At 30.1% G+C, this 25,062-nt stretch overlaps 4 protein-coding genes across 8 annotated transcripts; 1 reads left to right on the top strand and 3 right to left on the bottom strand.

The window, feature by feature from the left end:
• Positions 1 to 216: 216 nt before the first annotated feature.
• LOC110266385 (uncharacterized) lies at positions 217 to 1,873 on the bottom strand. Its single transcript, XM_021110928.2, has 2 exons — positions 1,746 to 1,873; positions 217 to 1,128 (listed from the first exon to the last, which is right to left on the bottom strand). The coding sequence occupies exon 2, from the start codon at positions 1,048 to 1,050 to the stop codon at positions 301 to 303; it is 750 nt and encodes a 249-aa protein (XP_020966587.1). The 5' UTR covers positions 1,051 to 1,128; positions 1,746 to 1,873; the 3' UTR covers positions 217 to 300.
• A 516-nt stretch (positions 1,874 to 2,389) lies between these two features.
• Positions 2,390 to 5,048, bottom strand: MRL7-L (Thioredoxin superfamily protein). Of its 2 annotated transcripts, none has more exons than XM_016321814.3 (6): positions 4,951 to 5,048; positions 4,577 to 4,701; positions 3,883 to 4,430; positions 3,410 to 3,491; positions 3,195 to 3,306; positions 2,390 to 3,073 (listed from the first exon to the last, which is right to left on the bottom strand). In XM_016321814.3, exons 1-6 carry the CDS (start codon positions 5,018 to 5,020, stop codon positions 2,937 to 2,939), a joined length of 1,074 nt encoding a protein of 357 aa, XP_016177300.2. In that variant the 5' UTR covers positions 5,021 to 5,048; the 3' UTR covers positions 2,390 to 2,936. The 2 variants fall into 2 exon arrangements, with proteins under 2 accessions (XP_016177300.2, XP_020966586.1); XM_021110927.2 differs by having other exon boundaries at positions 4,577 to 4,732; positions 4,951 to 5,018.
• A 367-nt stretch (positions 5,049 to 5,415) lies between these two features.
• LOC107619621 (D111/G-patch domain-containing protein) lies at positions 5,416 to 7,491 on the top strand. Of its 4 annotated transcripts, none has more exons than XM_016321922.3 (5): positions 5,416 to 5,551; positions 5,782 to 5,872; positions 5,995 to 6,048; positions 6,568 to 6,693; positions 7,041 to 7,491. In XM_016321922.3, the coding sequence occupies exons 2-5, from the start codon at positions 5,807 to 5,809 to the stop codon at positions 7,164 to 7,166; spliced, it is 372 nt and encodes a 123-aa protein (XP_016177408.1). In that variant the 5' UTR covers positions 5,416 to 5,551; positions 5,782 to 5,806; the 3' UTR covers positions 7,167 to 7,491. The 4 variants fall into 4 exon arrangements, with proteins under 4 accessions (XP_016177408.1, XP_020966585.1, XP_016177407.1 ...); XM_021110926.2 differs by having other exon boundaries at positions 5,779 to 5,872; XM_016321921.3 differs by having other exon boundaries at positions 5,416 to 5,555.
• A 3,065-nt stretch (positions 7,492 to 10,556) lies between these two features.
• LOC107619538 (polygalacturonase inhibitor (DUF639)) lies at positions 10,557 to 15,640 on the bottom strand. The gene is made up of 10 exons (XM_016321827.3): positions 15,245 to 15,640; positions 14,931 to 15,159; positions 14,757 to 14,846; positions 14,504 to 14,673; positions 14,263 to 14,402; positions 13,648 to 13,825; positions 12,962 to 13,556; positions 12,272 to 12,384; positions 11,277 to 11,520; positions 10,557 to 11,190 (listed from the first exon to the last, which is right to left on the bottom strand). The coding sequence occupies exons 1-10, from the start codon at positions 15,484 to 15,486 to the stop codon at positions 10,963 to 10,965; spliced, it is 2,229 nt and encodes a 742-aa protein (XP_016177313.1). The 5' UTR covers positions 15,487 to 15,640; the 3' UTR covers positions 10,557 to 10,962.
• Positions 15,641 to 25,062: the final 9,422 nt, after the last annotated feature.

Here is a 25,062-nt window from a genome sequence, read left to right as displayed (position 1 = left end):
ACGTCGTTTTCTAAAATCACCGTTCTTGATAATAATGTAAATACAAAAAAAAAAACTATATAATTACCAAGTTTTTTTCATAGTGGTCGATAATGTGACGATAATAGAAATGTTGGAATGAAAAAAACATAAATATACTTTACACACAATTTCTTTTAATAAAAATGTAATATTTAAATGTCCAAAAATTGGTGCAAATATTGTTAAATTGCATCCTTTCCAACTTAAAAAAAAATTAAGAAAAAACAAAAAATACATAGGCATAACGAAACAAAGTTGAATAGGTTAACAAGACGGTAATCAACCATGAACCGTTCTAATTGCCGGGTGCATCTTCACTTCGAAAGTACACCGGCTTCGAGGAGATGGTGATGTCAAACAATTGAAGTTCATGCACTTTAGTCTACCATTATTGCTGCCACATACTACAACACCATTTTCATTATTTTGGCCATGTAGTAATTCTTCATTACCCTTATCTTCAGCTGCAAATTTGTTAGGAGCAAATGCAGTATGATTATTATGAGAGCCTTCAGTGATCTCTTGATAATCTTTGTTGTTGATGTTGTCAAGATGAACAAGCTTCAAGGTGAGTCTACCATTGGCCCTATGTACTCGAAAGTACTCATGATGCCTCACCTTTTCCTCTTTGAGAATCAACCTTCCTTCGCTTGTGTAGTACCTTCTCAATACCCATGGCATGTGCGAAGCCAGGTTCTGTGTCCGTGCTAGAGATGGTATAGGAGGAGGGAACACTTTCTTTTCCTTTTTACTGCTATTACTTCGCTTGATGGACGTGGTTGTGTTATTAACCGCTTCGTTTTCTCTTGATAATTGAGAACTGTTAGATTTCACTGTGTCATTCTGGTGATGATCGATGACATTGGGTTCCTTTTGAATGGCAATCCAACTCTTACTGGTGCCGTCATCTGTGTTGATGGAGATATTGATTGGTGATGGGGATGCAGGAGAACTTAAGAATGCCTCATTCGAAGGTAATGTAGTGAGGATTTTGATACCCACGTTACGACGTTGAGCTAAGTTTTGCATATTAAGAATAAACTTGGCTATGATTTTGGGATTAGAATTTCGTAAAATGAATTGTCTTTTCTGAATAACTCGAAAAATCTGTTCAAATTTTAACTTTTTCAAATTAGAAACAATGCAAATAATAATAACAATGACAATTTTATTATTAACCAAAAAATACAATAAAAAAAACTAGCACACCGCATAGATATTTTAGAAATTTTTCGTGTATTTTTCAAGTACTTTTTGTGTTTTTTATTTCATTGAATTGCAGGGCATAATAATGGCTAGTAATTCACATTGTTTATAGTTGCAAAGAAAAAATGTCGGAGTTACATACAAGAATATAATAGCCAGAAGAAAGAAGCAAAATGTTCATATAGACATACAACTGAGGAAGAGCCGTGAACTAATTTGAGACATTCCCATTTTAACATATTTGAACAAAATGATAGGACAACAATTTTTTCTGCTTTATCCTGAGACATATATATGCTTGTTATTCAAATTTGTCCTCGTTTCTTTATTCTAATTTGCCATGCATGTCTCTTTTTTACAAGGCATAAACATAAATATACATTTCAACTTAAGAGAGATTTCAATTCCCAACGACATAACCGTATCTGAAAAGAACTCAAAAAAAAAAAAAGGAAAAACATAAATGAACAATAAACTAAACAAATTGAATTAGGTCTGAGACAAATTAAATGGTATACCTCTATGAAATAGTACGGTGAAGATTGAATAAACTAGAGCATAATCTGCATGTAACGAGGGAACAAAAACAATCAGTTGTTGCAACAAAAATTGTCAGACGACACGGTCAAGAAGAAAACAACTGAAGAAACGACCACGACAGAAAAGCACACACCAATCTGTATCTTTCTTTTATAACAACAATAATGACATATAATTAGGTTTTTTTTGACAATTTTTTCTGTCAAAATTTTAGGAATAGTATAAACGAACATTCTATTTAACGAGCATTCTATTTTTTCCCTATTTCTTATTTCAGTTTTGATTTTTCTAATCATTATTATCTATTTTTCAAGCTATTCTTAACAATATAATAATTATAAAATTAGGGGAAAATACATTATCTTCTGACGACTTTGGTGTCATTGATCTAGCTATCATTAATATTGCTTCAATCTTACTCTACTAATATTATTTCTATAACTGTATAGTTTTATTTTGATGTCATCATCTATTTTCACAATTATACTTGTCTCATGCTCAAAGATATCAATACAAAGACTCTATCAAGTCATTAAGAGCGAAATATTCTGTTAGGTTATATTTTTGCATTAAATAGAACACAGAGAAACGATTAGAGGCAATGAGAAGTTCAAAAGTCATCTGAGAGCAAAGCTTTTTCTTTTAATCAAGATGAATGCAGAGGTAAGACGCTATTGCGCTTATGAGGGGAGGCGACAACTAGTTACATGCAAAGAATAGATACATGCAAACCAACTAAAAATTTACACAAACCATAATGAAATGGAATTTTCTTACAACCACATGAATTTGTGGAAAAACAATTATAACTAACTAACATTTTTCTTTCGGAAAAAGCTGTGCTAAATGTATACAACATTGCTTTTGCTTCCATTAGCAAACTCATCAGTCAGGTCACTAAAAATCATACTCAAACTTCAACTTTTCTTTTGCCACAAGTCACAGCTAAGTCTGCTCATTCCCTGTTGTGGCTACTTTTCGACCAGAATGCATCGAGCAGTCCACCCGAGGAATTTTGTTGCCTTGATGTACGTTATTCTATCAGATTATATGTTATCAGAGGGGGCTACACATTCACTTAACATATTTTACCGAAGGTTGAATGGCAAAGACATTTTTAAAGGAAGACATTGTAGCATTTGACTCTAACAACTTTGTCCTTTAATCTTTCAGGATACCGGATTATCAATGCTAACAGAAGGAATATCTTCTTGAGAATCTGATATGCTATTCAGGCATGGAGGTTTAGCTGCGCCGTAGTAAAAGAATGCCATGATTTTTGACAATTCATCTGCATTTCGAAGTGCTGACAGACCACCAAATTGAAGTTAAGCTTAGTCCGAAGGAAAACTAACAAGATATGAAAAAGGACATTTCTCCTTCTTTTAAATCTTTTAAATGCTAAAATAAAATAGACAGTCAAATACCTTTTTCACGGTATAAGATCTTCCCTGCTTTGGTAAAGATAATTTCTGGGAAGACTGACACTTGAAGTGCATCAACTAGTTCAGTCTCGACAACAGCATCAAGTGCAATACACTTCACATGAAATGAGATAAGATTTGAGATCCGAAAAATGAAAAATAAGAATTCAAATGGAGTAACAGGAATCAAAGTCAATCAATGTTATGACTCTACTTACTCTTGGGGATGGTAATCTGCAGTTCCATATGATATGCACAGCCTTCTCCAGTTCATTTCGAATTTTTTCATTCTCTTTCGGCCTAACAATAAAATAAAAATGTTATTAGTAGTAAGAATGATCAGTTGACGTAATTTTATTGCATATTACATCTAGTAGACCGAGAGTACTTTTGCAGATTCTAAGGTTTATTACACACGCAAGATAAAAACCCAAGACAATAAGCATCCTCATATTCACATGAATGCACACATAGTGATTTACAGGGAAACTCAATCTAGATTCTAGCAGAGGAATTCTTATTGTAAGGAGAAGAAAGTGTCAAAGTGAACTATCAAATTGCACTCCAACTAGGTTGCTAATTACACTGAACAAACAGCAGAGTGCTCTGATTAGAGTTCTCTAAAATGGCAAACTATATACAAAATAATTTTGCATTACATCCAACTGAATTTTTAAGATATAAATCAAACCTTCTATATCGATTGTGTACGAGAATAATCAACGGACTTATGTCTTTGAATACAGTCTCCTCCCATTCTGCAGTCTTTATGTCTTTAATAGGTCGAATGTAATTATCATCTCGCCATTCTATTTCTTCCTTGTCATCGTCGTCGTCGTCATCATCATTGGCCTTTTTGGTGTTCTTAATGGTAATCTTGTCGAAAAACTGCCCTAAGTTGAATCCCCGCCCATCTGCATCTTCAGGCCAGTCAGGATCCTCCTCTTCCACAACAAGCTGGTAATCATTCAAAAGCTTTTCGAATTTTCTCTTCTTCTCTTCAGGGTCTAACTCCTCTTGAACTTCCGGCTTTCTATCCATTACTTCTCTAATTTTCCTCCTCCATTCTAGTCTCTCTTCAAGGCTCATACTATAAGGGTCATTTTGATCAAATGAAGGAGGTGTGTCCTCTTCATCATCAGAGTCACTAGAAGCTTCACGCCGTCTCTTCCAATCAGCATCATCAGACTTGAGAGCTTGAACTCTTGTTGGTACTCTTATCACTTTAGAATCACCAACCTGCTTCAAGGAAATAGACCAAAAGAAACAAACAAAACTTTATTGAACTCTTTCAGACTATAACAATCAGAATATTTTGCTAAGATAAACTTCATACATATACGCATCATGAAAGAAAGCCTCAAGAGTTTTGAGAAAAAGCTCACATTCAAAAACTTCTTTCCGAGCTTTAACTGTTTCTGCTTGGGAATGATCAAGTTCCTCTTTTTTACAAAAGTAGGTGATACGAAGGATGACAAGGGCAAGGTCATCGAATTTGGTAGTGCCATTTCTTCGTGCAAAATATTTCAAAGAGAAAGACTCTGATATCAGAATATAATACAGTTAAAAGAAAGAAGAGAGTAATAATAACGAAACCCGAAGCTGTTGAGAGTTGGAATCGATTATGGATAAGGAAGGTGAATTGAAAGTGCCTTAGTAAATTATCATCTTCTTAAACTAAGAAAGAGTGTAGTTTCCTCACTGAAGCATTTTGTCAAACACAAAGAGAGTGTGAATGAGAAATTCTGTTACCACTTACCAACTAAAATCAGCTGCTTCAGCTTACGACGACAAAGAAACGCTCGCGATGAGTTGAAGGCTCGAACCATGGAATTGGAAGCTAAACGACATCAGCTTATTTTGCCCTTGAGGTTGGGCTTGTTGGATTCAGCCCAAATGCTCGTTGTATTATGGGCCTACCGGCCCGTTCAGCGTCTTTTTAGTAGAAACATAAATACTAAGTGTTTCAAGTCCAAAAAAAAAAATACTAAATGTTTGTTTGAATGACATTATTTTGATAAAAAAAAATTTTAATAATAAAATTAAAAATAATAAAAATTAAAAAAATATTTTTTAAATTTTTTTTATAAAAAAAATATTTTTTATATAATAAATAAATAAAAAAATTATATAAAATATTTAAATATAAATTTATTTTTATTTTTCTATAAAATTTTTTATAAAAAGATAACTCAAAAAAATTATTTTTTAATAGACTCATCCAAACAAGCCTAAATCTAACAAAATTTAAGAGAGGAAGAGGGAGATTGAGAGGGAGAAGACCGACGACGACCACGACGACGACGGAGGCGGAAGTTTTTTCCGTCCTGAAATCTGACTCTATCGGTTAAGGGATTGAGGCAGGTACCGATGGTTTCAAACGCTTGTTTTCTTTCTTTTTTGTGTGGATTATTAGGGGTTTAACCTCAGGCTGCACTTTTCTTAATCTTTCTAGGGTTTGTAACAGAACAGGCAAAGGGTTTTAGGAATCTAAATGCTGAAATTTTCAAGTAATTAAAGAGATTTGGAATTGTTTGATTATATTATGTTGCTGCAGTGTATTGATGATGGTTACTTGTGTGTATAGCAGAATAAGGGGGGTATATTATAAAGCCATGGAAGATACGTTGGGTTCAACTAGTTCTTCAACAGCAATCAACTCTTCCAATATAGGATTTCAGGTACTTTGTTTCTTTCACTTCTTTCACCGTTTACCGTGATGATGATGATTTTTCAGTTTTTCCTTCTGTTTTGATTCTTGTAATGTAACATGCGTGGGGTATCTTTTTTCTTATTTTGGCAGCTATTGAAGAAGCATGGTTGGAAAGAAGGCACCGGTCTTGGGGTCTCTGAGCAGGTATTTCCTTTTCCCTTTTTTTTATCTTCTTACTCTCTGAAGATGGAATCAGCAATCATAACACTGATATAATTTTGAACAGTTATGTTACACTGTTAATTCACGCCAAACTATTTTCTTGATAATTCCGTTGGAAAATTTGTATACTTTTGGGGGAAATGAGTTGAATTTGGTTTGGTTTTTCTAAATATTAAGACGTAGATGGACTGCAGGACTGTCCTTTTTCTTTTTTTTTCCTTCACATCACTTTGCATATTGAGATTATAAATTGTGAAGCCTATCTGTGTTGCACTATATTAGAAGCATAATAAATAGTGAAATGCCTATACATCACTAATGAGTTTATGAGGTTATGTTTGTTTGTCACCCCAATTCCAACAGTGGTTGCAAGTCTACTCTTGCAATGCTTCCATTTTCTCAGCAATTGTAGTCTATTTTGAAACTTTGATAGTTAGTTTGTGTAAGGTATTTTCAATTCGCTTGCAGAAAATATAATAAATAAGTTTATTGTCCAAACAGGGTAGATTAGAGCCTGTAGAAACATATGTGAAGAATAATAAGCGAGGTTTGGGAGCAGATAAAGCGAAGAAAAAGGCTGTCAAACCTGTTCATACTGATGATGGTTCTAGGGAAAACAATAAGCAGGTATGTTCTATTTTTTTTCTTTTCTAAATTTTGTCATCTAAGATTATCTACCATTCTATGTTCTATTTGATTTAGACTATGTTAAAAATTATAGCTTGGCAACTTACATGGGAGAAGGACTTTGGCTTGGCAATATATTCTGGTAGTTTAGCATAATTGTGCAATGGTCGCCATTAGTTGGCCGAGCTATCTGGTTGAAGATAGAGTCATACATCCCTTTTGATATGATTTGCTGCTATTTTGACATCGAGACAGCTTGCTGTCTTTATTTTCTACATTATCTACTGGTTCTTTGATATTGTACATGACATGATTTCCTGATTTTCATCGACTTCAATTGCTTTTAGGAAACTAAGAAAAAAACCAAAGCACTTTCTAAACGGATTAGAAAGATGGAGGAGTTTGAGAAGAAGATGCAAGAGAAGGAATTTGAGCGTGCTTTCTTCAGGGAGTTCTGGCCAGAAAATGTATAATTGATAATAAGGTGTATCACACCATTATACGTCATCATTACCTCCTGCATTTACCATCGAATACTGTAGATTAGTTCAGAGTTTGTGCAAATTGGATCTTTAAACATTTTCACTACATACAGGAGTTCAGAAGCCTTTGCAAGACAAAAGCAGTTACAGCAGCATATTTTAACTGTAAATAATAAACTTTTCTTTAATTATTTTTTGTAAAATTGATAAAATATGTAAAGGCTGAAGGTACTTAACGTTTTTTTTTTTTGGTCAAAGGGTACTTAACGTTAACCCACCTCTAAAGAGTAAAGAATGCTCCCAATTGTATTTTCTCCGAATGTGTTTCACCCCAACACCCCTATGGCCCTATCCCTATGTCCCTGATAGGTAAAATCTTGAAAGCATTGGGTTCGTGCTACAGAATGTTGCCATCAAACACTTACGGGAATCGATTCCTCTAAAGTTGTATTGTCACTTTAGAGAAAAAAATACACTATTAATCACCATTGAATTAAAATAGTAGGGTTCACAAATAATAAATGTTATAAATTTAAAGGTGATTAAAGCATCATTTTACCATTTTACTAAAAGGTGAATTTTATCATGTAGAAGAAAGATTCTTTTTATATGTGTAGAAATTTGTTGTTATGTTTTTAGTAAAACAAGTGTCTAGAGAGAATACAATTATAACTATAGTGGAAGACAAAAGCTGATGTTGATGCAAAATGTAGACCTCACTGTAATGGATTAATTTCATCAATAATTTAATAATATAAATTTGATTAGGTATTAATTATGAATAATAATGATGGGCTAGTTTTTTTTTTTTCTTTTTAATGGATTTAAGTTTCTGGGTCACCATTTTTTTCTCTGAATTTGGGTCTTAATTGAATTTTTTTTTATGAAAAACGAAAATAATAAATATAATATCTTATGGATTTAGGAGTTATTTGAATTTTTTTTTGTTCGGATCTTAATTAATTTTTTCTGTGTAGATGTAGGTGTTGATTTTTTTTATGAAAAGTGGACACTTTTTTTTTGTCATGAAAACTGTATTTTTGTGTTCTTGAAAATATTAGTTTAATCTTTTGCATATATTATTTTTATTCTAATACTATTAATAATCTTATTGTTAATAATGTTTTAGACTATAATCATTCATTAGTTATGATTTTATTATTAGTTATATGGTTAATTTTGTAGTAGGTAAATTAATCATTAGTTATATGGTTAATTTTTGTAGTAAGATACATAATTTACGGTATAAGTTTAAAAATAATGAAACAACAAAAAGAATTTAAATGGCTTTTAATCCAATTTTAATATGTTAAACTTTATTTAAATATTATGAATACAAAGTACATAATTATTTTTTAAAAATTTTTTATAAGGCTCATTTTTTAAAGGATTCATTTTTATAACAGTACTTATCATTTCATAATTTTAGAACGAATTAAATATTAAAAAAAAAAAGAAAAAAATAGCAATAAAATTCACCTAAATGAATCATGAAAGAATGATATCATATCATATCCAATAATAGATAATACTCTACTTAATATCTATATTAACTAATTTAATGTATAAAAATGACAACATTCATTTTAAGGATAAATTACATAAATAAACTGAATGAGTTTTAAATTTACATGAATGTTCAATTACATGTGATTCGAATTAATAGGTGTATTAGTAAATCGAATTCGTTGGAATCAATTTACTATGAAAAAATATTTTAGTGAAGACTATCTCATATAAATCAAATCTATTTGATTTAATTTACGTAAAACAAAGTCAATAGCTTCGATTTAATAGGAGCAGCTTCAATGGAGATAAATCGAAACTATAATAATCGAACCACACTCAAGGTAAATCAAATTCATGAGTTTAGATTTAATGGTTTTGACAAAAAATTGCAATAAATTCATATAACCATTTTGCATTTTGGACATTCATATAAATTTAGAACGCATTCAATTTGTTTATGTAATTTACCCTCATTTTAATTTTTCCGGTCATACACACACATATATATATATATATATATATATATGAATCATTCTAAATTAGCATCCATCTAACATATTCTTTTTGTAATCGTTTTTACATCAATAAATTATTTATTATCAAGCATGAATATAACTTATTAAATAACATGATGCCATTTAATAAAATACTCATGAAAAAAGCATACATATTTAATTTTTTAGTAAAAATTATAAATTATATTTTGAAATTCTAACAACTATATTAACTAAATATATTCAAAATTTTTACCAAGGTTTTACGAAAAGAATTCTAATTAAACACTAAATTCTATCATCGATTTACAATTGTTACAATACAAAAATTTTATCACGTACCAAAAATAGTATCATCAAAGTAAACCCTAAACGAATCAAAATTAAATTCTAAATGCTAAACCATTTTATTCTTGTGCACTATTATATTTTTTTTATAACGTAAATTATATATCTTACTACAAAAATTAACCATATAACTAATGATTAATTTACCTACTACAAAATTAACCATATAACTAATAATAAAATCATAACTAATGAATGATTATAGTCTAAAATATTATTAACAATAAGATTATTAATAGTATTAGAATAAAAATAATATGTGCAAAAGACTAAACTAATATTTTCAAGAACACAAAATACAGCTTTCATGACAAAAAAAAGTGTCCACTTTTCATCAATCAACACCTACATCTACATAGAAAAAATTAATTAAGACCCAAACAAAAAAAATTCAAATAACTCCCAAATTCATAAGATATTATGTTTATTATTTTCGTTTTTCATAAAAAAAATTCAAGTAAGACCCAAATCCAGAGAAAAAAATGGCCTGGCCCAGAAACTTAAATCCATTAAAGAAAAAAACAAAAACCAACCCATCATTATCATTCATAATTAATACCTAATCAAATTTATATTATTAAATTATTGATGAAATTAATCCACTACAATGGAGTCCACATTTTGCATCAACATCAGTTTTTATCTTCCACTATAGTTGTAATTGTACTCTCTCTCTAGACATTTGTTCTACTAAAAACATGACAACAAATTTCTACACATATAGAAAGAATCTTTCTTCTACACGATAGAATTCACCTTACTAAAATTATCATTTAGAGGATCTTTTTCCTTTATTAAATATGAAACTTTATCGTTTTCGATTTGGTCTTGTTTCTCATCAAATTGGTGCAAAATAAATAGAAACCGGCAAGTTTTTCAGATTTTTTGTTCTTAAGAAAATATTTAATGAAACCATCCCTGACTTTTGTGGTCATATTGGTGCAAGTGATTTACATAAAAGAAATACATGCTATATCCTACTAAGCACGCGTTAAATCAACAAGAAGATTTTCTAAGTTTGAAACGCTAGTGAAGGCACATACGGATCCAGAAAATAATAAGCTTTTCTCTGAATCCTGTATACAATCCTGTCAATGTTTTCCGGAGATAATTTTGTATCATGTCTGATATGTATGATAATGAGCTTTCAAAACCTAACCACAGCAACAGCTATGATCTTAAAAATTGGTATGTTGAAGTGAAAGCACATTATGCCATACAAAACTTTCAAATGAACTGGGGTTTAATACAAGGGGAAAGCACGAATGAGGTAAGAGGATATACAACTTAGCTGCCAAAAACAAAAATGATTTCGCGCTTATGGGATAGACAAAAATTTAATATTGGGTTAATGCTTGATGATTACCCATGGAATAGTGTCAACCTATGCTGGTATCAAGCCATATGATTGAAGTACAATGCAAGTAAACGCAACATCATCTTCTTTTCTTGCTTTCTTCAGGCTTAATGAGCTGGACAGGTGCAGCTGGTATTCTGACCCACCATTCTTTAAGGCGCCTTATCCATCTGGCACTGCTTTCCCTCCTCCATGGCATCGCCCTTGTGTAACCCTCAACGAACACCACCAAAAATATGTATTTTGGAGGAACAAAAGCAAACACGGCAGCTATGAAAACCATGAACATTGCAACCTTCTCTGTAGCCTGCATGAGGAAAATAGAGTTCCTTATGAATCAATTTGTTTAACCATCATACAGCTTACAATGAAATAGACAACTAGGATACCCACTGGTGGTAATAGAGCAAGTAGAAGCGCTCTCATTTTTAGGAGAACAATATTTCCAGCTTGAATAAGTGATTCAAATTGCGTAATGGCCTCTTGTAATGTCAGCAGTTGTTCTACTGCATTTTTATTTGGTGGCGCAGTTATTATGAATGCTTCTAATGGTCGTCCCTTTCTAAAATGCCTATGCCAGAGCATGACAATTGCAGTGAACATGAAAATGGATGGCACTAAATACTGAATCCAGCCCCTGTACATCAATGTTAACAAACTTGTTTATTCATCCAATCTTCAACACAAGAATATCAATTATTAAACAGCGATCACTCTCAGATCAGTTGGCAATCAATTTGTTCAATAAAACTGGCAATGCAAATTAGTAATTACGCACTTCAAGATCAGAGATTTGACATTATGAACTACTTGTCGATGTAAAGTTGAAAATACACAGGTAGTATGCAGAATGATGAGGGAAACGTTGAAGGATCTTGCATGAGATGGCCTTATCAACAAATAACCACAATGATAAGAATTTCAAGAATCAAGAAAAGTAGATACAATTCATGTCAATACATTAAAATTACTCTCTGGTCCTTGATTAATATCATTCCACATTAATTTCTCTCCTTTTTTTTTTCCTTCTGATTTTTTAGTATCTTTTGCTATGTGATTTTAGTTACTTTGCAGCTAAATCTCAATATCCAGTACAGATTAAATTTATACACCGATTAGTAATGAAGTTGAGTCCTGTCCATAAGTCCAAGAGGAAAACAATAAGAAACTAACGGTACCCCATTCTTGGGCCTAACTCGATAGATTAAGGATTCAGACCAATGGTTATATGGTTATTTGAGATTGACGAGACGAAGTTAAGGACCATGAATGAAGGCTTTAAAAATTTTCAACTCTAAGGAAAACCAAATTGAAACAATTTATGCATAGAGTAACCCGTTTTAACATGGTCCGCTAATAATATGCCAATATTACAATCGAAATATTACCTTATAATTACATAGCAGGAGAGAATCAAAAACAATGTTGATTTGCAAAAGTCTTTCCACAAGGTCAAATGCCGTAGTCGGATAGCAAGTTCTATCAATGGGAATAGTAGTTCCTACAAGGAGATAAACAAATCATCCATACCATACCATATAGCAAAAACCATAGGCTCCACCTATAATTTCCTTATCTGCTTGAGGAAACCTTCTAATGAGCATATATTCTGGGCTTATAGATAGCCTAACCCATTGAGCATATCTTTTGAGTTGAAAATTGAAATACAATTTCAGTATGAAGCAAATTATTTATATTGAGCTTAGATGTACCAAAGAGAACAAATGATATCACCAAAAGCAAAAACAAAAAATATATTTTACTTATTTTGCATTCAACTAGAATCCAGCAAATTAGTACTTTTATGGTGCATAGGAAGCATTTACAGTTCTAGTTTTTTGCAGCATATGTAAGTTGAAGTGTTTGTAAGATTTTAATAAATTATTTTCTAGCGAGGGCACGAGGCATCACATTTTCAGCTCATTTGAACCACCAATAAGGCTAAGCTATTCTTTAATGCAGAAGCAGTAAATTGAGTTACCATGATTTCCACAATGAATGTGAGTTGTGATTTAAGTTTTCTTTAAAAAAAAAAAAAAAGCAAACAAAATGATAATGGGACAAAAGTCATAATGAACCTTCATTACTGCAGCATTTGTATCAATGCCTTCAACCTTCACTTGGTCCACAGTTGCCTGTGCAGCTGCAACTTTTCCAGTGTCATTAAGGGACTGTTTCACTGCCACTTCCAAGGGACTAATCTCACCAACACGGATATCACCAACAGCAATTGTTTCTTCATAAACATTAGCCACACATTTTGATTTAAATCCATGAGAGGAAAGTGCCACAACTGACGGTGGAGATAAAACCGGTTGTCTTTTTGTATCTAAAGTCCCAGGAATATCACGTTTAATGGAAACAGCAGTTAGATATGTCAAGCTATTTGTCAGGGTTTCCAAGATCATATCTCCCCGTGGAAGAGTTTCAGCCAGGCTAAAAGTAAGCAAGGTTTTATAGTTAGATGAGAAAAACTTGAAAGCCTCTTTAACTGCACGATACCGGAAAACACCCAGCATAGCCCTGGCAAGTACTTCTGATTTCTGTGCCTCTTTAAGGTAGTATTTTCTGATAAACTGGTGAGAACGGAGAACCTCCAGGCTAATGTCCAACCAATAGTCACGACGGAAGTTTGCTTTAAATTCAGGGAATTCAAAATAAACAGGCTCTGCTCTGTCAATACATTTTGAAAAACCATAAAATTTGAATTGGAAAGCGAGTGAAATATATAGACCAGTCTCATAAAGTATTTGTTACAACTTACACAGAAGTTGATTTATACATCACGGCTTTATCAAAAAGGCGAGCACCAAGGGGTCCAGTCAAGTCAGGCTTTATGACTTGCTTCATGTCTGTGCCAAGATCATATCGAATAGCTTTCTCATACAAACCAACTCCAAGTGGCTCAAAGTATAGAGCATAATTGGTCAGGGTCAACCGCCCTATGAAGGTAAGAAATTTGGGGTTCCTAAGTCCGTTATTCAATGCATTGTTCATACATAATGCATAAAGAAATGGCTAAAACTGCATGATCAGCAATAGCTTACTTCATTCCACAATTACTCCAACTTGCTGGATTCATCCACCTAAAGTCTAAAAGACTATTTAGGACCACAAAAAATAAGAAGAAAAAGAAAAGAATTCTAAGAAGAAGGATTCACTTAGCAGAATGAATAATTTTTGTGGCTCCACCAATCCTGATATCTATAGCACATAAAGATAACAAAAAAGAGCTAGATACTACCATTGCAAACTATAGGAACCCTCTATGGCTCTATCATCCTAGAAGTATCTCAGTCACTCGGTGTCCAAGATCGAATGAGACCCTATAATCAACAGGGGCAACTAGACTATATGAATGCCTGATAGAATGACTCACCCGGCCAAGCAGACATTCCAATATGTTGAAGAACAGGTTGAGTTGGTATTGTTCCATCAACATCGAGGACAATCTCTTCTTCGGCAAGCTGAAGATTCCCAGAACAAGCAGCCAGCGCATTTTTAGAATTCTTCAGAACTCTGCATGCAGCGCATTGTTAAGAACTAAAACAAACAATGCAGATCACTGAAAGGCCATCCAACAGAAACTGAAGTTGATGGAAGCAAAACAATAGCCATACTTATCAAGGAATCTTATGTATTTGTCATAAACAAGAAAGTGGAGGCGATTCTCGGAAGAAACAGTGAGCGCGCTAAAGAGATTGTGGACGGTTATTATATCAGCAACAGTAACACAAGCAGGAGCTATCCTGGAGAAAGCTTCCAGACCAACCGTTTTTTCATCATCAACCTAACTCCAACCAACTAAACAATCAAACAAATTGCAATGCCGTATCGTTCATTATTCATTAGAAAACAGAAAGCAGAAAGAACCTGAAGTGCCATGTTAGTGGAACTGGAATAGAAGAAGGAACCTTCATCTTCATCACCATTAGCCTCGTATCTTCTGCATTTAGGAGTTTCCTGCAATTTTGATCACATCATCATTCATCACATCACACACTTTGTTAACAATTTGAACTATGTATTATGAGAACAGAGAGAGACATTGTCGTCGCTCTCGACGCTGGGGGATTCCCAGGCGAGCATCATGTCATAGGTCAAACGACGGAAGTGCTTGTCGTTTAGGTAATTGGGAGTGGCGGTGAATTTGTGAAGAGCCTTGAAGGAGCAGAACTCCAGAAGGTTCCTAGCGTAAGTTAGAAGCTCCTTGACGCTCAACGGAAGCTCCGAATCGAAGGCGTGTTGTAGTTCGTGAGTCGAAACTCCAAGGATCCTGAGAAAGAGAATGAAATCAATTAGATTAGACGGTTTTTGATGAATTGGAATGAATGGAAGAAGAGAAGAGAAGAGAGGAGAACTGAGAAGAGCGAGCGACGACAGAGTTGGCGAGAGGAGAGAGCTGAGGGATGGGTTTGAAGGATAAGTTGTTTTGTGGAGAAGGAGGAAGGGCGGAGGAGGGGCGGTTGCGGCGGTTGAAGAGCGATCTGATGGAATCTTGTTGGTTTCGGAGGAAGGACTCCCACGGTGACATTCTTTTGTTTGAAATTCCGTTGAAATGCTCAGTCTCCGATTCAACGTCGGTTTCGGGTTCCGATTCCATGTTCTGAGAGGGGTGAAATGGCGATGCAATCCGCGCCAAATGGGTTGTTTGTGTTGTTGCTTGATCACTGGGTAAACTTTTATCTTTTCCGCTTCTTTCTTCTTTCTCACTTAATTTTTGAATCAAATTTCTCCGGCCGATAATCGCTTTTAGTTCCAATAATAATTTGGGGTGATAGTTACAGCAAGTTTTATAATATGTAGTTATTAATTAGTTATTATTAATATTTTTAGTAGCGTAAAATTTTACTTAATAATATGAGATTATTTATTTTTTTATTAATTAAATATTAGACTGATTTTAATAAAAATATTAACGCCGTAGACTTTCTCATAATCCTGTTCCACTGCTTCCTTTTACATGTATTTATATAAAAGTATAAAAAATTATTATTTTAACATAAAAAATTAATAGTTGAATACGTACATTATTTAACTAATTAGATATCATGAATATTTTTATATAAGTAGACGTTAATTTTATTTTTAAAATTTTTTATTATGTATATTTATAAAAAAAATGTATTTGTAATATACAAATTCAATTTTTTCTATTAGAATATAATATAATTATCATCTTAATTCACCATATATTTTTATTATTATTATTTATTATAAAAGCAAATAAATAGATATATGTTAATTAGAAATATTAGCTATTAAAATTATTTTTATTTATTAAATTTGTATAAAAAATAATAAATGTCCTATTAACAATATGATTAAAAAAATAAAAATAAAAAATAAAAAATATTTTTAAAAAATAGAGATGAACACTTCTAATATACTACATACATCATCTTTCATTTTCTCTTAATCATTTTTTTTATTTTTTCTTTTTACTCCAAACTTTATTAAATGAAGAAGAAAAGAATCTTTTTATGCATTTTATCCTTCGATTTCACTATACATTTAACTATTTTTGTTAATTAAGTCTAATTAGTCCAAATCCAATAAAAATAACTTACACAATATATGTTTGAATCACACTTCTTTTTTTTTTTGTATTTTTTTATTGTTGTTCTTTTAATGTTGTAGATTTTTTTCTTCTCATCCTCCTCCTCTTCTTCGTAATTGTTGCAGCATTTTTTTCTTTTTTTTTTTGTTTGTATTCTTATTAAAAATGTGAAAGAAAAAAATTATGAGTAAGTTTACAAAAAGAAGAAAAGAAAATGTTGGAGAATTTTAAATTTTATAGAATTTATTTTAAAAAATGATATCAAAATTTTTTAACCGTGATACAATATATTTTTTAATTTTGACATTGAAATTTTTTAAACGTAGCACATGTTTTTGTTAAGAGAATGAAATAAGAAAATTTATGAGAATGTGAAATATGATGATGATGATGATGAAAAGAATAATAGGAGGAGGAAGGGGTGTTTTGAATTGTGCATATTTTATTAAAAATAAAACTGAATTTTTTTAACTGTGACACATATTTTTGTGAGGAGGATGAAACAAGAAAAATAATGAGAATGTGAAACACAAAGAAAAAGATGACGATGAAGAAGAAGAGGAAAAAGAATTTTGAATTGTGTAAAATTTATTAGAAAATTAGTACATAAAAATTTTAATTGTGACACATAAAATTTTTTTATTTTGACATTGAATTTTTTAACATTGACACAATTTTTTAACTAATTTTTCTTATCATTGAATTGATTGAGTGATATTGAACTCGTATATAAGATGTCTAGTTATTCTTTGTCATTTGTAACAAATTATTATATTTTTTATTTTCAAAATATATTTAAGTGTATTTTGTTGGTTGAGTAAGTTAAGATTTTGGATATGCAATCTTTTAAAATTTTATTGTGTCATTTATAAAAAATTTCAGTGTTATTTTTAATAATTTTTTTGTGTCATTAATATGAAATTTTTGTGTCATTTTTATTATCATTAAATTAATTATGTGATATTTAACTAACTACGAAGAAAAAGAAGGTGATGATAATGATATTGAAGGAAAAAATGAGAAAAAAGATGAAAGAGAAAAAATTAAATAAGAAAGGAAAAGGATAGTAAAAAGAAAATATAAGGAAGAAGAGATGTGTTATAAATGAAAAGAGAGAGAAAAAAAAAAGGATTTAGTGAGTTACGCCGAATGGATCCTCTCAATTTTTGTTAACAATTGAGGAAGTAAAGTGTGATCTCTCACCATTAATTTTATAAGTGGGATCAAGAATAAATATATAAGAGAGAGCAATGAAGTGCTAGAGATTACACTTTATACTCTCAATTTTTTTTTACAATTAAGAGGATCCACTCCCGTGAGTTACGTGACACACCCCCTCTCCAACTTCAGTTATTTCTTTCTCCTGAAATCCTTCTCTGTCTTCGCAATTTTATTTATTCTCTCTTTCTCTTCTCTTCTTCTTCTTCATCATTTCCATCTTCTCATCTCTTCTTCTTGAAATTATTCGCTATCATTAAATCCACTTCTTTCATTTTACTTCCTTCTTCTTCTCTATTCTATTTTATTCATTTAAATTTTATTTATTACAATCCTAAATCATAGAGATTCAATTTAATTAGTAAGGAAAGTATTCAACTTTTGAGTTCTAATTATTATTGAGACTTTAAGGTAACTTTTTGACTCAATAATTAGCTATATTTTTAATTTTTATCATCCTTATACTTGTGGGTATAGTAAAATCCAAAATTAGGGTTATTAGATTAGAAAATTTGGGGTTTTTGTCAAAGTGAGTAAGATTATGTTAATTGATAACATTAGTAGCTCACAAATATCATTATTGTCATATTTTTAGAGTTGTAGAGTTATTGAACATCATTTGATAGCTCGTTGATGTGCTTAAAATTGCTTCCGATTTTCTGGAATCAAGTTGTAAGTGGATATTATGTCTATAATCAGTGACGGATCTAAAAAATTTTGGTAGTGGGGGCAAAATTTATATAACATCATAATAATTTTTATAATAAAAATAATATGTGTATATAAAAAATTAAATATTAAATTATCTATTAACCATTATATATATGTGTATAAATATATGTATTGTTTAACTTATTTTTAATGTGTATTTTATATTTTAATATATATTTTATACAAATAATTATTTTTTATGTACATATAGCATGATTATTGTTATGATTATATTTTATTATTGTAAAATATTATTAGCCTTCAAAATATCTAATATATAAATTACAATACTAAAATAGTAATTTAAATAATAATATATAATTTAAAATTCTATTGTTTTAGGTTTTCTATTTTAAAAAATTAAATAATTTTTCTCTTAACACTACCATCAAAATTTCTCTCTTTTTATATATATTACTAAATAATTATATAGAAATCCACTTCCCAACGCAATTAGAAGTCGACTCTTATTGATATTTATAGGTAAAAAAGTTCTTACAATTAATATAGTTGCTATGCAAAAATTAAAGCTAATTTAAAAAGAAGATAAATAATATTCTTTTGAGTTGATTTTTAAAAAGGAACACTAATTTCGTTTAAATTTGAGAATTAATCATTCTAACGAATTTCTAATATAAAATTTTTAAATTGACGATTAAGTACCAAAAGTTGAGTAAAAAATTATTATGGGGTCAAACTTAATAATCTAATGGGGGCAAATAAATATTATTATCATATAATACTCAAAAAAATTTCAAATCGTAATGGGGCGCTCGCCCCCGCACCATTGTACATAGAACCGTCCATGTCTATAATTATTTTTAAGTGTATTATTACCAATATTTAAAGTGAATAATTATTTTTGAATTTTAAAAATATTTGATTATTCTGATTTTTGAAATTAATATTGAGTTATGAAACTTATAATTTTATAAAAATACACACGAGACGATATTTATATATTTTGTAAAGCGTGCATACTTTTTTATTTGACTTTATTGAACTTTAATGGCGGTTATGACGTTAACCTAGATGCATCTGCCTTAGACCTCAGTTAGCAGGGGTGTTACTAGCCTAATGTATAGGCCACATATTAGATCTGTTATACCGTACGGGTACACTAAAGGAAAGGGCTACCCTTAGAGATGGAGCCGCCTAAGTGTGTAATATTCGATTTGATTGATTTCTGGAATGAGAACTCCCATTTCAGTTCATTCCGCTTAATTATTTATCTATTTATTTGCATAATTAATTAATATGAATTCCTCATCTTTGGAAAGAAATATAATTTTTATGGTAAAACTTGTATTGTTTCGTGTGAGTTATAGATATAATATTTACTCACTGAGTTGCTAAACTCACCCTATTATATTCTCATATTTTTTAGATACAAGAGTCATTCCAGATTCCATTCCACTAGTCCCTCAATAAATCTTAGTCATTTCGGTGTGCCCTTCTTCTTTCTAAGGGCCAAGTAATTATGTAATGGAACCTTTATTCAAAACCTAGATTATGTCAATGCTCCATATGCCACAAGTTAGGGGTGTGCATGGTCCGGCTCGACCCGAATACCTGGTCCGGCCCCGAACACTTTAGGGGCTAATTTAGTGTGATTTCACTAGGTCTAGGGTCGGGTAAGGGTCTCAAAAATAGACATGGTCATTATTTCGGGTCGGGTCCGGGTCATAGCTCGAGTCACCCGAACTCGGCCCAGCGGCCCGGTCATCATACACAATTAATATTTTGTGTTATTAGTGATGGATGATGGCTATTCTTATGTGTAATTTAAGTATTGTAAACCTTAATATTTTGTGTTATTAGTTATTATAAGACTATAAGTTAATGTTTTATGTTTAAAATGCAAGATTTTAGACTAATACATAATATTGTGTTATTTATATTGATTTAAATATTTGGTGTTCTTATACAATATTAGTATTGATTATGGCTATGCTTTAATTTCAAAGAAGAGTTGGTTCTTGTTATATTTTTCTAAGGTAGCGTTTGTTTTCGGAGACAGGACACAGAGACATAGACAGTACATGTTTAAAATATGTTTGGAAGCAGAGACATGGACACGGACACATTGTCTCCGAGACAGTTTTTCATATTTTTGTGTCCACTCTTTTACGAAGGACAACGATGGACACGGGAATTGGAAGAGTGGACACGGACCTTTTTATAAATTTTGTTTTCCTTTTTGTCCATAGATATTTTTTATTATTCCACTATTATCCTTTCTTATTTTTCTTATAATTAGTCTTGAAATTTTTGAAAGATAAATATTATTAAAGGTAAAATTAATCTTTTAAAATGCTAAAAAATAATTTATAAGTTGTAATTGATTTTATATAATTTAAAGAAAAATCAGTTTTTAGATAAAAAAATTGGTTTTCTAAATAAAAATAGATTTTTATGTGCAAAAACTAATTTTTTTTCATATAAAAATGGATTCTTTTTTAAAACTGATTTTTTATTTAAAATTAATTTGACTTATTAACCTACACAAATTTTTTTATTAATTTTAATCATATGTATTCTTACATATTAATAATAAATTTAAAAATAAAATAAATATATTTATAATTTTTATTTTAATATAAATACTATTATATATTTTTTTATTAAAATTTTTGGTCTCTTCAAACATTTTTTCAAGTTTTATCTGTACTCTTACGTACTCTCACGTACTCTCATTCTCTATTAAATTAGTTTGTACTTGATGTAAAAAATTTGGAATCATATGGTTATTTTAGTCATTTTATATAATATTTTAGTCTTGTCCATGTGTATCCAAACATAATAATGGACATTACATTAGTGTCTTGTACATCGTATTCAAACACAATACACAAACAATAATTTTTAGTGTCTCCGTCTTATTGTCTCTGTCTCAGTGTCATGTTCTGTCCTGTCTCTAAAAACAAACGCAGCCTAAGTGAATTTTATCATGTCAAATAATGGTTGGAGTCTTGGAAATTTGGATATTTTCACATGCTAGTTTATAAGAAGTTATCAAGGTAATGTAATGTTAACGGCCTGGTTTTCACCCGGTATAATCGTGGCCCGAAAGTGTATAGGTTTCATCGGGTCTAGGGCTGGATTCGGGTCTAATAAATAGGTCCAATATATATTTTAAGTCGGGTCTGGGTCACATCAAACCCGGTTTCACCCGACCCATGCACACCCCTACCACAAACAAAATTTTCTTGTGGGTTATGTTATTTTAAATCTCGAACTGTTTAGATAGTAATTATGATTTGATTATGTAATACTTATAGATTTAACTATATACTTTAGTTATCAACTTAATATATGATGCGTATTTTGACATGTTTGGTTGTGGATATGATTGGAATATGTTGTTATTGTCTTTGAAAATGGATGTTTATTGTTGATACAGGAAAATAAAATTTATGTTGATAAGGTCCTAGAAATATAGAAAATTCTGTCTATTTTTTTAAAAATTTGGTCATTTAACTTACTGAGGAACAGTCATAGCTTGATTCAGGCTATAAAAAGATGATGATAATGATGATGAGGAGGAGGAATAGGAGAAAGAAAAAAAAAATATAAACGCCCGTATATAATTTTGACTTAGTTAAAAAATTTGATTATCTAATATTTATATTTGTTCTTTGGTGATTTATATTTTTAAAATAATAATTATTATTGTAATTATTTTTTATTCTATCTCTATATAATTGACTTGATTACATCTTCTTGAGTTAAATATTTTTTTACTTCCATAAAATACTCCTTTTATTTGTTTCTATAAATTTTACAATACCAAAACTAAGAAAAAAAATTTAAGACAAAAATTCTTATAAAAACTATAAAAAAAACTTAAGTAAATTTATTAATTAAAAATATATAAAATTATAAAAAAATTATATTATATATTGTGATTAAGTATAACATGTTCTATTCTAAAGTTAGTTCTTTAGGAGTTAATAATCTAATATTTTATTCGATAAATATTGGGTTATGAAGATCGAAATTTTCATTTTGCAATTTTATTAAAAATGAAATAAAAAATTTTATATTTACATAAAAAATTAATTAATACTTAATTAATATTTATTTATATATAAATACATGTATTATTTAATTTAATTTTATTATAGACTTTGTTTGGATTCAACTCACAAATAAAAATCAGGTTTAAACTGAAATGATTGGTTTATACTATAATAATCGCCTCACCAACTTTAAACAGCTAAGATTTAAGATCAAAAGTTATCCAATTTATCTGACAAAAAAAAAACTATCATATCATTTTTAATCTCTAAAAAATTCTCTAAAATTTTAGATCTAGTCAAACAACTTCATAACTTCTTTAAATCTTTGACTTCTTTAAATTTTTTATTTGAGCATCGAAATGCCACTCTAATACCAAAAGTCTTATTGTGGAAGCTCATAATATACACTGAGTATTTCAATATATTTTTATACGAATGACTATTTTAATGGTTTTTTTTTACAAGTAACATAGTTAAAATTAAATTATTTAAAAAAAAAATTAAATAAACCAAGTCTTTTTTAAAAAAGATCGACGCTACAATAATTTTTGTCAACCCATATGAATTATTACTGTTAATTTAATCATACGTTGACATCAACAATTTGATGAAACTCATCAATTTCTATAAAATATTGTTCTTCATATTGATTTTTTGTAGAGATACATTCCAAAACTACTACTGTCAAACAAAACCAATCTCAAATTAAATTGCTATGTATATATGACTATGATCATCTAAAAGATGACGTATGTTGAAACTAACTAGCTATAAACTGGTTTCCGATCCACTAACATAAACTAAGTTACAAATTAAAAAAATAAGATCTAGTATTCATTGAATTTCTTAGCATGAAGATTATGAGAAAATAAAAAGGACCTACAAAGTGGGCATGAGAATTGATTTCGCTCTATCCATTGCTGAATGCAATTAAGATGGAATATGTGGTTACACCTTCTAAGCTTGCTCACAGCATCTTCATCTTCAAACTCCACCAAGCAAATGGAGCAAGTCTCATCATCATCTTCTCTTAGACACTGTAAATCCTGGAACCTGGCCACAGGCAGAGAAGAAATTTCTGGAAATTGAATCTCCTTGGACATGCCTTTGATGGTGTTACAAGAGAAAAAAGCCATGTAACAACCAAACAGTGCCTTCTTGAGTTGCATCAATGGGATCAAAATGCATGTGTACAACAAAATGGTAACTATCCACAATCGAGACTGACAAACTAGAAGACAATTCATCTTAATTAGATCACAAAAAAACTAACTCAATTTTAATTTGTTGTATAATGTTGGAGTTGCTAAAGCTAGCTGGCTTCTGTGTATATATAGGCATGTTCATTATTGACCAGGAACACCGGCCACATGAATAAAATAATTCACATTTCCTAGATTCTATTTCGTGATTTATAAGAGTAATTATCATTTGTAATTGGTTCTGACTTTCTGTTGGAGGCTGCCGTGATTTTTTAATTTATTATATTTGGTCAGCTGCATATACTAAATAAGTAATATGTTATATGTACACTAAAATTAGTTATTAGAGTCAGCTATCAGTATAAAATATATGTTAGAATATAAATGTACATTAAAAATAAATTAAATCACACATATATTTATATATAAATATATTAGTAACTGATTTTAGTGTATAAATAGTATTTTTTATATTAAATTTTATAATAAGATTTCTGCTTATTATTATATTAAAAATGTAGCAAGTGTTTTTGAAACGCAGATTAAAATTAATACTAACAAAAATTTTGAACTTTTAATTTTAATAAATCTAAAATAAATATATTAAAATATTGTATCCTAAAACTTTGTATTAAATGATTGCATATATAATCTTTTTAGATATATGAGTTGCAAAGGCCGGCGCCTATCCCACATTCTCTTCGTTTATTCAGGTTTTTAAATTTTAAATGGCATACCCTTAATTAACAAGCAAGCATAAGTTGCTTTGAAGCCTATTCTATATATAATTTATATATTATTTAACCACTGGCCACCATAAGTCTATGATTATCGTTTTGTATATTGGATAGTTTTAACTTAATTGAAAGCACTAATATGCGTAGCAGTGTTGACTTTTTATGTTGATATTTTTTGGCGACTATTTTTATGTTGCATATTTTATATTTTGACTTCATAATAAAAAAAAGAAGGGATTAGGAGCAAGGTCATTTAAATTTTTCCTTCAATTCAGGAAGAATTAACAATAAAGAAAAAGAAAATTTATATTTGTGTTATAAATAAGTAGAAGGTATTATTATTTTTCTAATTCTCTTTTCAGCATTTAGTCGTTTCTCTCTAATATTAGTTTTAATTTCATTTTATTTTGTGTCTTATAAAAATATTTATAAAATTATATATTATTTTAAATTATTTTATTAATATAATTATATAAATAACAAAATTTTATTAATTTTTTATCAAAATAATATCATATCTCTAAAATAATACTAATTTTATTTTATAAATTAATTTTAATATAAATTTTAATTTTAAATTAATTTACTTCTTAAAAATATTAAAAGTAATACTCTAAAAAAAATACCAGAAATTATTTTCTTTATGGACTGCGTGTTGGTGTATTGGCGGGTTATTGGCCAAGGAGGGGAATTGCGGATGGGTGGAGCTCACCCTCAACATGCCGGGGG

The sequence above is a fragment of the Arachis ipaensis genome, chromosome B9 (assembly GCF_059453495.1).
Source record: "Arachis ipaensis isolate K30076 ecotype BB chromosome B9, ASM5945349v1, whole genome shotgun sequence".
Classification (NCBI taxonomy): domain Eukaryota; kingdom Viridiplantae; phylum Streptophyta; class Magnoliopsida; order Fabales; family Fabaceae; genus Arachis; species Arachis ipaensis.
The sequence above is the reverse complement of the archived record's forward strand: the minus strand, read 5'-3'. Positions and strand labels throughout refer to the sequence as shown.